The sequence below is a fragment of the Python bivittatus genome, unplaced genomic scaffold (genome assembly GCF_059951505.1).
Source record: "Python bivittatus isolate LINGU-HERP-01145 unplaced genomic scaffold, Pbiv_v1 ctg000690_np1212, whole genome shotgun sequence".
NCBI lineage: Eukaryota > Metazoa > Chordata > Lepidosauria > Squamata > Pythonidae > Python > Python bivittatus.
The window spans coordinates 21257833-21274694 of record NW_028277096.1 but is presented as its reverse complement, the minus strand read 5'-3'; the positions used below and the strand labels follow the sequence as shown (position 1 = coordinate 21274694).

The following is a 16862-nucleotide window of genomic DNA, read 5'->3' as shown; positions in this document are numbered from 1 at the left end:
AGTGCGGAATTCCTGCCATAGTGAGAAATGGCCCGTTCTGGGCATTTTGAAGCATTTTGAGCTTGGAACACCCTAAAATGCTTGGAGCAGGCATTTTTCCACACCCCTATTTTAAGGGCTTTTGGAGCTATTCAGAAAGCTAACAAGTTAGAGGGGTCCAGGCAGAGTTAAATTGTCATCCCTCAAACGGTGTCCTCCAGACAGGTTGAACTTCAAGAAGCTGCAATCAGGAAATGCTGCTTTAGGCCAGTAACGAATGAAACAGTTGCTCTGTGTGGGAAGAAAGGAATCCGTCTCTTTGCTGCTATCCTGAAGCTCTAACCAAACAGAACATCTCTGGATCAGATACTTATTTTTAAAATAAAAAATTCTTATTTTCTGATTGCTCAAGCACATTGAGCCATGAACTGGGCAACCTCATTTTAGCCTAGGATGATACATGACTCCTAGCCTGCATGCTTAGTTTATGATTCGGGGGTCCCATGAACATGACTTAACTCTGGAGAAGAGTCAAGTGGCATACAAGTTTAACTTCTCCTCCTCCTCCTCCTCCTCCTCCCTTCTTCCAATAGCTATCGGCTACCACCAAATCTGAAGAGAGAATGGTCTTCCAGGGTTCCCAAATATCCCGGAACAGGAGGTGCCCTGGGCATTTTGAGAGCACGTCATGGACACTTTCATAAAAGGTTGCCAATAGATGTGGCTGAATCTGAAGGAGAACCAAATGCTGCAGCCTCCCCCCCCCCCCATTTCATTGTGAAAGAAAGTGGCTGGGATTGATATGGGGCCCAGCAGCCTCACAGGAAATACATTCTTGAGCCTAGGGCTTGGCTGTGCAACTTGCTAATTTCCCATTCATTTTTATATTAACAAATGGTACATAAACAAGCCAGGCTTGCTGGACGCGCAGCCTGTTCACTCCTTACTTCATGCAAACAGATGCAGATGCAGATTCTGGTTCTGCTTCTAAAAGGTGGGATGCAAATCAGTCTAGGGCCTAGTTTTGGCTTACAATCCTTGGTTTCCAGACAGCAATGATCTTCAGTATGTATGTAGTTCCCTTCTGTTTGGTTCTCTCTACTCTCCAAATTAAAAGTGCATGAATTGTGTGCAGGAGGATGTGGCTTGCTCGCAATAAGCCAGCAGCGCTGCTTTAACAGTATGATACTGGAAGGGGGAGTCATATGGCACATATCAAGCAATAATGTATTTTGTTTAATTGTAGTTTAATGAGAACCCAGCTACTGGCATACTGTATGAATGTAGTGTAGAGGAATACGAAGAAAATTTTGAAGAAGGAATGCAAAAACTTAACCTTGAGAAGGAAGAAGGGGTGAGAAAGAAACTCAAGATAACCTCATCTTGATTCTGTTTGGTGTAACATGGGACAGAGAGAAACTTTGATAGGCTTTTGAGATTATATTTTTGTACCCTACAATAGAGTTCCAGTAGTCCTTGCAATGTCTCTTTCCTGACCTGGCCTACCTCAAAGGGCTGACATACAGCTAATTGTGGTTTATTCAGTAAATCAGTTAAGTACTGTTACATGCAGTATGCAAATCCAGTCAATGAATAGCACTTACCGAAGTCATTGCAAAGAGCGGCTGTTGATTTCATTGCTAGCTTGTGGCTTTCTGACTACTGACAATGGATTATTGGAATTCAGTGGAGTTACAGATTTGCAGTAAAATAGCTTTTATCTTTCAACATGAGGCTTTCCCACCTCCCCCTTGAATCTGACAGTTGGCGATGGTACAGAACCATAATTTACAGGGCTGGGTTCAGCAAGGAAGAATTGTCACCCCAACAACATCTGGAAGGGCACACCTTTAGGAGCCTTCAGGATAAAGATGCCTCATCCCTGGAGACTAAAGACAATCATTCTGCGATAATTTATTAGGTGGGAAATAAGCAGCAGAGGGCAGTGTGTTACATTTCCATACACCTTTTCAGAAAAGCATGAAGTGGTCACTGACTTCCAACGTACAACTGCATCGTACCACTTTGGTTGCAGGGTATTGCATCAGTTGCTTTCTGGCATAAATATTTCAAGCTGAGGCAGTTGCTAATGGAGCAACAGCTTTTGTGTTTTGAATCTGGTCTACTCTTATTCCCCCATGAGCTCCTGACAAGCTACGTTCTCAAGACACTTTGAAAGTTGAGGTTGGCAGCTCTCACTCCTCTTTCCTGGAGCGACCTGAAGCAAACCGCGCCACTTCCTTTTTGCAGAATTCACACTCACCCACCAACAGTCATTCAACAGTGGCCAGACTGCAGCGTGCTTTCCTACAATAAACATTTCATGGACTGACGAGGCCACTATCTCAGGGTCTCCCAAACTTCTGTGGCTTGTGGGGACGTTTGGCATTCTTGAGATATGTGAGTGCAACCATTTTTCAGGTAGTGCAGCTAGTTCCAAATGGGAGGCCTGTTGTGGGGAATTAGCCATTTGCAAAGTTGTGGGCACTGGCTTTTTTTTTTTTAAATAGAAAAACAGGTGCACACAGAGTGAGTGAGTGGAGTTCAGCAAAAGAAGTTTTGCATCCCCATTCCAGTCACTGGGTAAAAATGCCTCTGTCACTCTAACAGCACCCTTGGTGGATAGTCCTCAGCTGATTTCCTCCTTTTTCTCCCCCAATGCAAGTGAATGGAAAGGTCTCTTCTATCACTTGCAGGGGGAGAAATAAATTTGGCAGTTAGCCAGGTTTTGCAAGGCTGTTTTTGAAAGAAGCATCGCCTTCTATTAGTTTCATGGGAATGCTATGACTAGAGGAAGCAAACAGACATCCATTTTTCACATTCATAACAGGTATCCTGCTGGATGCATGCAAGAACCCAGCTTCAAGTGGGAGACTAGACTGAAGGGGCCATAGCCCAAAGAGGAAGTAGGCACGTAGCAGAAAGAACAATCTTGTCTGAAAGATCTCTTTGGGGAGGTAAAGAAGGAAACAAGTTAAGGAATCAAAGTCATACAAAGCAAAGGAGGCTGGGCCTGAGTGCACAGAACCCCCCCACCCCATCCCATCGATAGCTGCCAGACTGGCAAATCAACAAAGCAAGGACTATGGGGGATAAAAGGGGTCCTGAAGCCTGCCCACTCTTTGATTCTTCCATCTCTCTAGCTAGTGCCTGGCAGTTTAGTTGAGGACGTGGGGGGGGGGGGTGAAAGAGAAAGAGCAAATGTACATTGTAACCAGTAAAGTTTTGCTGCTACTTTAATTGGGTCTCCGTGTATTCCAAAGAACCTGATGCACCTCAGGGTTTGGTTGGAAGTGATGTGTATGTGTGTCCCTAATTATTTCCCAGCTGCTGACCAGGGCTGTGTGTCTTGTCTGCCCCAGCCACCCCTATCTGGAAAATCCAGGTAGAAAGCAAGAGGGGCTTACAAGATCCGCATGACCATAAGCCGATCCTGGAAGCGCATGGAACACAACTCCTGGTATCTCCAGGGAAAGCTGAAGACCCTGCCTGAGCCCTTGGAGGCCTGCCACTCACCATATAGGCAGCCCTGAGCTAGGGGGACTCACAGTTTGACTCTGCGGAAGTCTGCATCTCATGCCCCTTGTGATGACAGTGCCTCCAAAGCCCTTTTTGAATTTCTGAGTCTCACTGCAGAGATCCCATCAGAAATGGTTTAACACACTCCAATCTACACCCTGGCAGGTATAGATACCATCCAAGAATGCAATACTAATCCTTTCTCACTGCCAAAATATGGAGAGCAATGTGACTAGGAGAAAGAGAACAAGGATGCCCCAATGTAGCCCATAACAGATGGAGGGGAGGGAAAATCTTAGCTCCATGTTCAGAGATAGCTGAAGGCAATGTTAAGCTGTAGTCCTATTTGCCTGCAAATCTTCTTGATTCGGGGCTCATTTCTGAACAGATACCCATAAGATTGTACTTCTAATGGGAAGTAAATCCAATTGGAGGCAAGGAAACTGTCAGGTAAAGCACCACAGGATTGCTTGGCAATGCCACCTGCTACACTGGTATTGAGAACTTATGAAGAAAATACAAAGACTTTCAATAGAGGAGAATCTCTGTAGCTCAGGGTTGAACTGTGGAGTCCTTGGGGCTCTCTGAGCATGATTGTTTCATTACCCGGCTAGGTAACATCATCAGTGCTAGTGAGCGTGGGGTTTGTTCCCTGTTGATCAGCCATCAATAGATGCATAGAGATAAACCACATTTACACACCTTTCAAAAGGGACAACAAAAAGCTAAGAAGGAATCAAAAAAGACCGAAACACATTCTCTCCAGCAATCAACACCCAGATAAGTAGGAATTAACACCAGACAAATGATCAAGCAGAGAACAATACCCTAATCAAGGTACTACCAAGGAGAAAACCACACCCCACCCCAACACTGGCAAGGCAAGCTACTGTACATAAACAGGGAGAAAACCCCACACTCACTCACACTGATGATGTTACCTAGTTGGGTAATGAAACATCTGCAAGCAAACCACCAAGCTCAGAGAGCACCAAGGACTCCATGATACAAAAACTTGTTTGGCTGTTGAATATGCCTTTGATAATCTTAAAATCAAGAGGAAAAATAGCACCTGATGTTTAGGAGATGTGGTTTTAGGGGCCTATTCCTGGGACTCATCACAAGTTAAATTGATTTAGTTTGGTTAAAAAGCAGCAATTTGAACACCAAATGCAGCTGCAAACACTTTGTGATTACGCAAGCTGTGTCGGCATAGCACACTTAACCAGGTCAGTCACAAAGTTACTCATTTTTTCAATGTGTGAAATTTCATCAGTTTTAAACTGAGTTTGATGGCTTAGTACGTTATACAAACACAGCCCATATACTCACTTCATGATTTAATGTATTATTCAAACCCAAAAAGTAGATTAATTTAGTAAGCGGGTTGTGTGTTAAACAAATAGAATCACAGAATGCCTTACAATTAATTAAATCAACAGCTTTGCTGGAGGCGGCTGCTTTTCAGACCATCTTTAAAGGTTTGCACAGAAGATGCCTAAATATTAATATTAAAAGGATGCAAACCATGATCTTCCTGTCCACGTAATTCATTTATTTGGAAACTTTCATAGCAATGCTTTCCATATCTTACTGAACATTCCCTCCTCCAGGTTTCAAAGGCTTGATTCGTGCGTTTCAAAGAAATCCACGAAGTCAGAGAAGAGGAGTGTAAACTGCTTCTGTAGCTGTGCAAACGCAAGGCTGTTTAACTGGTTACAGGAAAGTGGAGCCTGCAAAGATATGTGGGACATCTGTGTATGTGTGTGTTACTGAAAATAAACGAAAATAATCTGGGATTGCATTTGATAATTCTTTGAGGAAGGAACTGGGAGGAGGATGGCTTGTTCTCTTGTTCATGTTTTATATTCATTTACCTGATTTCACCATCTTTACATTGGGTACATCATATTCAGTACAGTTTTAGATGGCCAGAAACTTTATCCACAATCTCAGCTGGTCCAGGTCCGATGCCCAAGACAGTCCGGGAGCCTGGAGCTATTTGAGTACGACCAGCATCCTGGATTAAGCTCACTGTCAAGCCTAGCACTTTGGCCTCGCTTAAGAGCTGAATGAGGGCCTCCTCGTCAGGCACCTTGAGAACCACCTTTGGCTGCCCGCAATATTCCCACTGCTTCAGAAGTTCTGGATTTCGGTGATGGACTTGTTTATAGGCTGAAACTGCTGCATGAGCACACTGGGCGGCTACTTTGCCTTTCCCCATCTTCAAGTCATTCCTGACTATGATCACCATCTTGAATTCTCCGTATTCGCCCATTATACTGGCTTCGTTGCCTAGTTCGTTGGCAATCATGGCCAGTCTGGGTTTGGATGGCCGGAACAACCGAGCTCGAATGCTCCAGCCCAAGCATACTCCGCAGGTGACACCAGCAATGATGCCAAAAACCCCAGGCTTAGACAGATAATCCATGATACATCTGGAGAACAAGGACAAAAGCAATATTCGGAACATTAAGAAAACATCAAGTCCTAGCCTTCACAATCACAAAGCTAGTTTGCACAACTGAAATGTCAGAATTGGATATGGATGAGGGCTGTGGGTGGATGTTAGAACATGTGCCATGCAGGCAGAAGGTCCTAGATATCTCTAGGGTAGACTCCTTCCCAAAATTTGGAGAGCCACTGCTGGTCATTGGAGACAAGCCTTTCCCAGGTGCCAAGATGAGTTGGCAATGCTGGCTAGGCATTCTAGAATCTGTCCAACTCCTGTGGAGTACCAGTTGGAGAGGACTAATGTGGGCTGTATCGGATTGGATGGTAACATGGCATCAGCAGCTTCTTGTATTCCAAATTCAAATCCCTCCTTAAGGATCCCTTTAGCCTAACCTACTACATACGTTAGTTTTTTATTTATTCAATTTAGGCACCACCCGACTAGCAGACTGGCACTAGGTGGCTCACAATTGGCAACATTAAGACTGAATGGCTGGTGTGGGTCTTCCGGGCTGTGTGGCCATGTTCTGGAAGTTTTGGGCACAGAGAGAACTGCTCCTGTCTGTGCTCCTACACTCTGAAGATGCCGGTCACAGGTGCTGGCGAAACGTTAGGAAACAAAACTTCAAGAACACAGCCACACAGCCCGGAAGACCCACACCAGCCATCGTATGCCGGCCGTGAAAGCCTTCGACAATACATTAAGATTGAATGCTCCACAAACCTTGCTGTGGGATGTTAAGGTAACAAATCAATGAAGAAAAAAAGAGCAATGGAAATGTAATAGACAAAGTCACAGAGGTGGGAATATCACTGAAGTAACGACATAAGGGGAAACTGTTCAGCTATTCAATACATTTCTCTGTTGCTTCTTATAAGAACAGAGGAGGTATCAATGAGTTTAAAGTCATGCTTGGAGATACAGTCATTTAACTTTTAGAATACTGGCAAAACATGCAGCACTGATACACTTGTTTGGCAGGATAGCCATCCTAAAAATGCAGATGAAAACATTGGAATCGAGCATTAAATTGGTGCCCACAGAAGGCAGTCACAGGATACTTATGAAAATCCCCAAATTCCTTGAATATCTTTCTTTAAAACATTACATTTTATGAAGACTAGTATAGATTTGAAAAGTACTTAATTCTAAAAAATAGATTGTAATTATATGGACACTCTTACAATTAGTTATTTATACAATGAATGCAACTATTTGTTGTATAAACCCATTTCTCTCCTTTTTCCTGTTAAGTTTGTTTTGTGCCTGTTTGTAGATTGTAAGTTTTGGTTCGTATCGAGTATACTCACCATCATCCTTGCTTACGAAAAGTTGTTTTGTCCTTTCTTTTATGATATTTTTATCCCAGAAGTAAACAATCTTGTGGCATCTTAAGGACCACATTCATGGAAACAAAAGTTTTCATGGATTATGGTTCAGTATATGAAAAATATTACAATAAAGACTCATTCTTATTTACTGCAATGGACAAATGAAACTACTTTTCTGGAAAATTTCCTTCCAAGAATCACTAAGATGGTGGGGAAAAGAAGAAATGTCTTGCCTGAAATAGTAGGTAATTAAGGAACCTATACTCCATGGAAGTTAATGCCTTTAAAAGTCTTTAAATCTTTGTGGTTCCACAAGATAGTATTACTGTTCTATCTCCTGACTGAGACTGTCGTATTTTAAAATTATTTAATTGTTCTTTTAAAGGAAGTTTCTGTCTTATTTTTCATGGTTTGTACCTTTATACATGTGTTTTCAAAATTATTAGTGTTTTTTTTAATTATGCTATCATAATTATACTTTGAGCAGATTTTAAGCAACAAGAAAGGTTAAACAAGTAACCGTCATGGTCAGATATACTATTATAAATTCATGAGTGGAACGCAAGAATTGAAGGGTACAATTCATTCAAAAGAAAGAGGCTAGCCAAAACGGAAGATCGGCATTATATATGAAGGAGTTGCCCATGTTTATTGCAATACAAGAATCTGAGCATAACTCTCCAATCAAGAGCATTAGGATACAAGCTCAAAGTAGGGGAAGCAACAAAGATATTATTTTGAGGGTAAGAATTTTATAAACCACAAAGCTAGGCAGAATATCTCAAAACATTAATGAACAGTCAACCTATGACCATTTATAAAGGAACGCATTGCCTGCCAGAAGCCTGCACAGAGTTATCAAAAATAAAGTGACCACTTTAGTTGACAGGGGCAACACAGCTGATGTAATGTACCTTGATTTCAGCAAAACATTTGACAAAGTCTCCCATGAGATTCAAGCAGAGATGAAAAAATGATTACACTATCTTTAGATGTATACAGAGGTAGCTGAATTGTCATACCCAAGGAGTGTACATCAATAGCTCCTCATCAAAATACAGAGAACTGCCAAATTGCAGAGCTCCATTCTAGGCCCTGTGCTGTATAAATGAAAATATGATAAGAGGTTAGAAAATATGATAATCAAATCATCTGATCACAAAAAGAAGGGTGGGACAGCAAAAACCTTAAAGGACAAAATCAAGATTCAGGATGATTGTAGCATGGTGCAATGCTGGCCAAAACCAGGAAGACAAATATCAACAGGGGCAAATACCAATTCGTTCCTCAAATTCCAAATCTGATTAGGACAAAAATCAGAGGCATGAAGATAGGATGAGTAAGACCATACCAGGCAGCAATACATGTGAAAAGATTTTTAGTGTCTTGGTGGATGACAAGCTGAACATAAGTCAACAGTGTGGTGCTGCTGCCAAAAAGGCAAATGCAGTCCTAGCATGCATCGACAGAGGTACAGTGCCAAGATCAAGGAAAGTCACAGCTGTCCACTGTTCAGACTGCACCTAGAATATTGCATCCAGTTCTGAGCAAGCCATTTTAGGAAGGACACTGACAATTTGGATGATGTCCAGAGAAGAGGAACCAAGAGGATAAGGGGTCTGGAAGGAAAAGCTTTTGAGAAACCACTGGAGGTACTGGATCTCTTTAGCCAGGAGAAAAGAAGACAGTGGAGAAATGTGTGAACTGCTTCCATGTATCTGAAGGGCTGCTATAGAGAAGACAGGACAAGCTTGCTCAGAGGTGCTCCAAACATCCAGAAGCAGCGTTTAAACTAAAAGTGGGTTTTGGTTGGGCATCAGGAAAAAAAACATCATAGCGGTAAGAGCTGCTCAAGAACAGAACACCCTACCTCAAAAGGTGGAGGCATCACTGTCAGCGGAGGACCATCTGTCGGGGATGCTGAAGGCGATGGATTCCTGCGGTGGCAGGGGTTGGACTAGATCAGGGTTTCTCGACCTCGGCCGCTTTAAGATGGGTGGACTTCAACTCCCAGAATTCCCCAGCCAGCAATGCTGGCTGGGGAATTCTGGGAGTTGAAGTCCACCCATCTTAAAGCGGCCAAGGTCGAGAAACCCTGGACTAGATGATCTCCAAGACCTCTTCCGGCCCTTCCACTCGACGATGAACGTCATCTCTCTTGGTCAAGAGCACCACCACTGAAGAGGGGTTTAACAGGAGTATTTTTATTCGGTACGGCCAAACCTTCTTCCCTCCCCAGCAACCCTCCTGGCAGGGAGGGAGGCACCGGCCCGAAGTCACGCCCTGAGCCCCCGTGGCTGCAGGGGGAGTGGGACCCGGGCCTCGCCGCCCCCCATCGCTGCCCCACACCGGCTCTCCATGGACTCCCATCCTGGTTTGCAGCCGTCATCGCACGCGGCGAAAAGGCAACGGAGCCTCTTCGGAAGCCGGGAGGGCGGCTCCCTCGCAAACCCGCCGTCTTTCCCGCGGGTCTCCGCGGCGGCGTCCGTCCACTCGTCTGACCCCGGCCTCCCACCTCGTTTTCGGCCCACCTCTTTTTCACCGGCTTCTCGCTCCCTCAGGCCACGCCGACGTCCCGCTGCCTGACGTCACAAACACCCCAGCCAATCACGGAGCGGCGCGTGCTGGACCTGAGCGCCAACCCCGCGCCGGCGGGGGCGTCAGAGACCGCTCGACCAATGGCCTTTCCCCTTCCCTCAGAGCGGCGGGCCCCCACCCCCCAGTGCTCCGGCCAAGCTGCGGGCGGGCTTATTAGGATGAAGGGGCGAAATCACGGGTGGGGCGCCTTTGGGTTTTGAAAAATCTTACTTTTTTTTCCCCCCCGCCGGGGCGAAAATCGGAAGCGCCTGAGCTCGCGAGGCGCCGAAACCGGAAGCGCAGCCGGCTTCCGGCTACCGAGGCCGGAAGTGGCTTGCCAGAGCTTCACGCTGGGTGGGCGGGGCTAGGCGGCCAGCCTTCCGTCACTTCCGGGTTGGCCCTCGCCCAGGAGGCCGAGCCGGAGGAGGAGCTTCTTCCACTCGTAGCGGCGGCCGCGGTAGCAGCCACAGCGGCAGCGGCAAAGAAGTCGGACGCAGCTGAGGAGCCACGCGCGTATGTCTGTCCGTGAGCTGACGTAAGTAGCGGCGAGGGCCCGAGGCGGCGGGCCCGCCTACAGGTCCCCAGGAGGCCCATGAGGCGTGAGCGACCCCCGAGGGGCAGAAGGACCCCGCCACGGAACGGTCCGCGCGGTGCTCCGGAGGCCCCTCATTCTCGTCGCCCCCCGGCTCCCCATCCCGGGGGCGGTGGGCTGGGGCGAGGGCCCCCTCCCCTACCTGCCGCCTTCCTGCGAGGCGGGGAAGCCCCTCCGCTCCGCTCCGCTCCGCTCCGCTCCGCTCGGCCCTCCGCAGAGCCTGCCGAGCTGCTCCCAAGCCTACCGGCTGCCTCTGCCCGCAGCCGCCTCGCCTCGCTCCCCGCCCCAGTTGCCGGCTCCAGCCCCAGCGGCTCTTCCCCGATGGGGGGCCTCGCGTCTCTCCCGATTGCAGGGCGACCCACCCCCGAGGCGGAACACGAGCGCGCCCCTCTGAAGGAGAAGCGTTTCCCCCGGAGCGTGTGGAGCGCAAACGCCGGCGGGGCGAGCGGGAGAGCCGCAGCAGGGAAGCGCGGGCGGGGGGCAGCCTGTGTCCTGAGGGGGCGCGAAGCCGGATTCGGGAGGAATAAGGAGCGAGCTCCTCGGCTGGTGTGAACGAAGCGGGTCCGGTTGGAAGCAAGGCTGCGAAGACCCCCCGTGGGCGGGGGGAATCGGAGAAAGGAAAGCCGTGCTGGGGATTTGGTCCCGGGACGGCGGGATGCCCTTTTTGAAACCGTAGCCTTGATCTCTCTCGCGGTCCGGCTGGATCCAAACTGATGGTCGGTGGCACGACCTAGTTCTTGCAGGGCCAAGGAGTAGAGACGTGTGCGTGGTGACCTTGTGTTGAATTCCCCACCGCTACAGTTAAGTCTGAACCGAGGCTCATTTTTGGTTTTCCCAGTCACAAACGCCTTTCATTTCCCTAGTTCAGCGTTGGCAATCCCTAGGAAATGAGTAAAAAGTTTTCAGAGGAAAACGGATGGTTGTCTTCTAACAACTGACTGGTGAGTTCAGATAGAGTGTCTCTTCCCCTTCAGGATCTTCACATCTGATCATTTTCTTCCCTTTACTCCCTCTAGTGCCTATGTCTAGCATTGGTCAAGCCAAATCAAGATTTTGCAGCCTGCTTTCCAAGAAAGGTATTTTCTTAAAAATTGGTGAGGTCACATGTTTGGGATCAGTTTGTATCCAAAGTGCATTAGATAGGTGAGGGCTAAAGCTGGAATTTCAAAGGTTGCCTATTAGTCTGTGATAGACAGAATGTGACTTTACAAATGCACAACTCGCACTGGTGATCTTTCACCCCTTTGCATGTTACAGTTTTAGAATCCTGAAGGATCATAATTCTAAAAACTGCTTGTGGAACTTTGGGAAATGGTCAAGAGAACTAAGAAATGTAGTTTGAAAACTTGAGATTGTATTCTGGTTTATAGACCTCTTTCCTAAATTACAGTAAATCCTTATTGATGGTTCTGTTTTGTAGTTTGAAGTATATCATGACCTCTGGAAGTTTATGGAGTTTTAGAAACTAATGGCTCTCACGTGTTCAAAGTCTCACTCCAGGCTGTCAAAAATTCTCTGTGTGTGTGTGTGTGTATTTTCATGTGTAACAAAGTTCATTTTGAATCCCTGTTTTCTTAACTTATTTCTGAACTCTTTTATTATTTATTGAGGTCTTTCCTTTCCTTAATATTTATTTATATATTTTATTTATATATCAAATTTATATGGCCGCCCATCTCACAAAAAGTGGCTCTGGATGGTGTACAACAAAGATATAAAACAATAAACATATCAAAAACAGTCATTAAAAAGTTTTAAAAAATCATAAGACAAACAAGAGATTAGATGTTAATAGCAATAATGGAGCCACCTCAAACTTTTTTTCATTTCTACTTGGAGAATCTGAATTTTGACTGCTGTTTAGTTGTGCTGTAGGTGGGTTAAGAGTTAGTTCAGGCCTTGTACTGGATGTAAATAAACTGCTTGCTGATTCATACATTGTGCTAAGGAAGATGGTTTCTATGTGTTGAGACCTAAGATGGCTTAGCAGAGGAGTAGCTGCTGTACATGTCATCCTTTGGTACCCATTTCACAGTTCTCTGAATAAGCCCAGATTGTGCCACCAGAATTCAGTGGTGCAATTTTTTTTTCATTCTGGGTACAACATTTCTCCCCTTAACTCCTCCCCTCAAGTTAAGAGCCAAAACAAATTATCCTGCCTACTCCGGCAACATCACTGAATCACCAAGCCTGTCTCTTGTAGCCACAGTAAGAATAAAAGAGCTGCCCCTAACCACAAAGAAGTGTCATGTGGCCTAGAACCAGAAATTGTGTGAACTCAGTTGTGGTTTGTGTATCATAGTTTATAGCTTAGTGTGACACATTAGTCCATTGGTGGTTATTCGTTAAACCAGTGCTTCCCAAACTTGGATAAATTACCCTAAATTGGGTAAAACTGGTTTTTCTTTGGGTAGCAACACATGAACCCATTCACAACAGGGACATTTAAATTGACTTAAGGATTGCCACGTATACTAAAACATATTTGAAAATCTCCCAAAGTATTCCTATTAAGATGAAAATCGATGACATTACCAATGGTAATTTGTTGAAATGACATAAAGATCATTCAGTAATACTGTTTTTATAATACAGGTAGTTCTTGAGTAACGACCATTCATTCCACAACCATTCAAAGTTACTATGGTGCTGAAAGAAGGGACTTATGACTGGTCCTTAAAGTTCTGGCCGTTGCAGCACCCCTGAGGTCATGTGAACAAAATTCAGGCACTTGGCAACCAGCTCGCACTTACAACCGGTTGCAGCATCCTGTGGTCACATGATCACCATTTGAAACTGCCAGCTTCCCACAAACAAGGTCAATGGGAAAGCCGGCAGGGGAGGTCGCAAATCGCTTGGGTAAGTCTCCCCCATCCACCTGGCCTTTCTTCACATGCACGCACTGCTCCCTCCTTCACTTGCTCACACGCATCATGCCCTCCTTCCCCCCCCCCCCCCGAGAGTTTTGGGTAATGAAGGAAAATGTTTGGGAAGCACTGTGTTAAACCATGTCCTAGAACAGTGTGCAAACCAGGCCATTGAATAGTTTCAGGCAGACCTCAGTGCTTATTGCCAGTGTATCAACGACCCAATTTTTTATCCTGCGCTTTAAATGCTGATTGTTCCCAGAACAGCAAACAATATGATTGTTGAATGTACAATATGATGTTAATAATGCTATTAAAAGTAACAGTGATGGTGATAAGAAATTAAAATAGTAGAAATTTGCTCAGATGGATAAGAGACATGTGAACTAATGGTGTGAACTAGTTTGAGAAATGGCATCTGAAATTCTAGAAATCAGAACATCAGCTAGGCTATCTTTTATTCAATGTTTGTTGTTGTTCCCTGCTAGTGCTGGCCTGTTTTGAAGGACTGTTGTGATTTTATTTTTCTGCTACTGTAGAAGTAATGCTTTCATCTCTTAAAGAATTGCTCATAAGTGCCAAATGCTCTTATAATAGGGGTTGCCATTTAGAGAGAGGGAACTCCTCCTTCTATTATGAAGATAGTTTGGGCCAATCTTTGTTGATTCTACATACACCGTCACACTGTTATAAACAATCAGATGAGTGGGTATGAGCTATATTTGTGTCATAGTTTGGCTTCTGTTAACAATATGGGTTAATATGAGGAAATATTTAAAAAGTAATCACTGATTGTTAAGTGATTTTGGGTTTTTCTTTACAAGCATGAAAACCACTATCAGGGAGGAAGCCCTAGAAAACTGCAGGATTTACTTTTGAGAAAACATGCATCAGATTGCACTGTTAAACAATACATTCTTCTTCCTGATGCCTCAAGATATGTGAGACTACAGCTACCATTATTCCTAGCAAAATAGATAAAAATGAAAATGCCAAAAAATCCAGCAGTCATTGTAGCTGAGAATGATGTGGCTTGTAAGCAACTTCTGAAGGGCATTGTGACAGGAAGTTATTTTAACATATTTCAAAGTGAGTCCATAAGGCTCTCTGAAAAAATGCATCCTCTACAAGGATCTGAAGTGTTCCCTGAGTAATTAATTTATCAGCACTATATTGGCCTGGTTTTTATATACATTTTGTTTGTTTAATAATATCCTAACCAAAGCAAGGTAAATTAGGCATTGAAGTCATTTAAAGAGATTAAGGTATAAAGGTAGAATTCAGTTACTATTTTAATGCTGAATGATGTGAGTAGGATCCTGTCCCTTTTATCACTTATCCTACATTAACTGCAAAAATGTACCCAGAAAGTGAGAAATTATGGAGATGTTGTGTCTGTTAAATCAGTCAGCCCAAATGTATTTTTTTTTCTGTCCTGATGCTGAGGTACCACATTAGTTCTTTCATTATTTTATGAATTGGGGGGGGGGAGTAAAAGTTGAGGAGAAGTCAAGCTGTGATCTCCGACTTGTGAGGAACTGAATCCACAAGCTAAGTATAGCTCCTCTTGTCTTGGGAATGGAGAGAGAGAATAGCTCTTCGTGCTTGAAGCAGTATTTCTGCAACCTGCGAATTGGTAATTCTCCCGCATTTCTTTATGAGAAGCAGCTGATAAGTGGATGGAAGTAAATAAATGGAACAGAATTAGCTATAAACATATAGGCACGGTTGAACTGTGGTTGAGAATAGGTGTCATAAATGTCATAGAATGGAAGGATCCATGTAGACCAGTGTTCTTCACACTTGGCAACTTTAAGATGTGTAGACTTCAACTTCCAGAATTCTTTAGCCAACAAGTTTGAAAAACTATGATTTAGGCCATCAAACCCATCTTCCTGATCAATTTAGGATATCAAATGGACTTCTCAACCAATGATTTGATGTAGCAGGGCAGGCAGCTGGAGAAGGTGCATATACCGTGAAGTAGAATATTTGGTTTGCGTGCAGAAGATCCCAGATTCAATCCCTGACATCGTCTTCATCTGAAACCACAAAGAGGAGATGCCATTCAGTATGAACAATACGTGGCTTGATGGCATCTACTCATATATGTGCTGTCCCATCTCTGGTGATAGCTTCTGGGAGGTACACAGCACTGCTTTTAATTTAAAATGAGCTTGGAGGGAACCAAAACTCATCTGTGCAAGGAGGAGGGATTCTGTTTTGGTGTTGCCCTCTACCCCAGAAATATTTTTTTCTTGGTAGGTTTGTAGGAGATTCTTGTTTGTTTGCTTTGATATCAGCCGAACCTGTAGTTGAAATTGTGTGGTGGAATTTCTCAAAGCAGACTGCAGGAGAACTAAAACTATTTTAGATGGAATGATGTAAGTACTCCTTACAAATTGGGTGCCATTGAGTTAGGTTTGACTCCTGGCAAGTGCATGACAGATGTTAGCCAATTTGACATATCTCCATGGACAGTCCTCCAAGAATCATCCTGCAGTGTCTTTAATACAATACCATCCACCCAGCATCTTTGCCTTCTACCTTCCTTAATCTTAGATCATCTGCTTGTATCCCATGTCCAAAGTATATGACTTTCTGCCAGCTGGTCATTGGCTCAAGGGAGTAACCAGCCTTTATGTGGTCTATGGCTAATTTGGTGGTTCTCCTTGCAGTCAGTGGTACTCTTAATAATCTTATCTACATCCCTAATTGTCCAGTTGGAGACAAAAGACAAACTACTGGCTGTTCTCTGCAGAGTCGTAAGTGGCAGGTCAATGAGAGATCAGCCCACTTGTACAGGATTCAGAGCACTGCAGATGCATGGAAGCTTGATGATAGAGTACATTCATTGCCTCTTAAGCATCCTGGGGATTGCTAATTCAGAGAAGAGCAGGATTGGCAAAGTGTCGTGCCTATGAATTTGGGAGAATCACTGCCAGTTAAAGTAGACTGTGCTGGGCTGGGTTGATCTAATTAATTGTTAGAGTTCAAGGGACTTAAACCTGTACCATGCAGAGAGTTGGACTAGATTCCTGTAGGGTTACTGTCCGCTCTGTGATTCTGTTACCAAACAGAGCTGAAAGCCATTGGCCTTACATGGCTTTTAAAAAGGATTAGGCAAAATATGTGGAGGAGGACAGTCTGTTTGCTCAGGGGTAACTAAACAGACTTTACAGTACCCTTTCCCAACCTGGCCTTCCTAATGTGGGCATAATTCCCATGATCCCTTGCCACCATTGCCCTTGGTAGACTGGCTGAGAAGGTAGGTTTATATCAGGTTCAGCCCAAGAATCACCACGAGACAGTCAGAAATCAGCTCAGCTTCTTTATTAGCTTGCACCTAATAGACAGACTCTTGCTAGACTAACTCTAACCCCCCAACAATAGCAACTATAACCATCATGCCCTTAGGGAGGGGCCAGTCTCTTTCTCTTGACTTTCACACAGTCCATCTGGGGGCTGAGGAGATGCTTCCCTTGGAATGTCTCTCCCCCTTCCCTGTAACCTTGAAGCTCCATTCCAAAATCCTCCCCACT

General features: G+C 44.7%; 2 protein-coding genes across 6 annotated transcripts in view; one reads left to right on the top strand and one right to left on the bottom strand.

Annotated features, from left to right (window-relative positions):
• Positions 1–1157: 1157 nt before the first annotated feature.
• Positions 1158–10170, bottom strand: PTRH2 (peptidyl-tRNA hydrolase 2). 3 transcript variants are annotated; one of them, XM_025166323.2, is made up of 2 exons: positions 10093–10170; positions 1158–5936 (listed from the first exon to the last, which is right to left on the bottom strand). In XM_025166323.2, the coding sequence occupies exon 2, from the start codon at positions 5927–5929 to the stop codon at positions 5411–5413; it is 519 nt and encodes a 172-aa protein (XP_025022091.1). In that variant the 5' UTR covers positions 5930–5936; positions 10093–10170; the 3' UTR covers positions 1158–5410. The 3 variants fall into 3 exon arrangements, with proteins under 3 accessions (XP_025022091.1, XP_007427711.1, XP_015743460.1); XM_007427649.4 differs by lacking the exon at positions 10093–10170 and adding an exon at positions 9816–10024; XM_015887974.3 differs by lacking the exon at positions 10093–10170 and adding an exon at positions 9155–9264 and having other exon boundaries at positions 1160–5936.
• Positions 10171–10260: 90 nt separating this feature from the next.
• Positions 10261–16862, top strand: part of VMP1 (vacuole membrane protein 1) — a 116172-nt gene continuing 109570 nt past the window's right edge. For 2 of the 3 annotated variants that reach the window (XM_088152513.1, XM_088152515.1), the window contains exons 1-2: positions 10261–10396; positions 11470–11529. The gene's annotated coding sequence lies outside the window, so the exon portion shown is untranslated. The remainder of the gene's footprint in view (positions 10397–11469; positions 11530–16862) is intronic. The other variant, XM_088152514.1, reaches the window with a different exon arrangement.

Excerpts from the sequence above, each read along its gene's own strand:
- PTRH2 (XM_025166323.2), bottom strand. The coding sequence starts at position 5,929 with ATGGATTATCTGTCTAAGCCTGGGGTTTTTGGCATCATTGCTGGTGTC.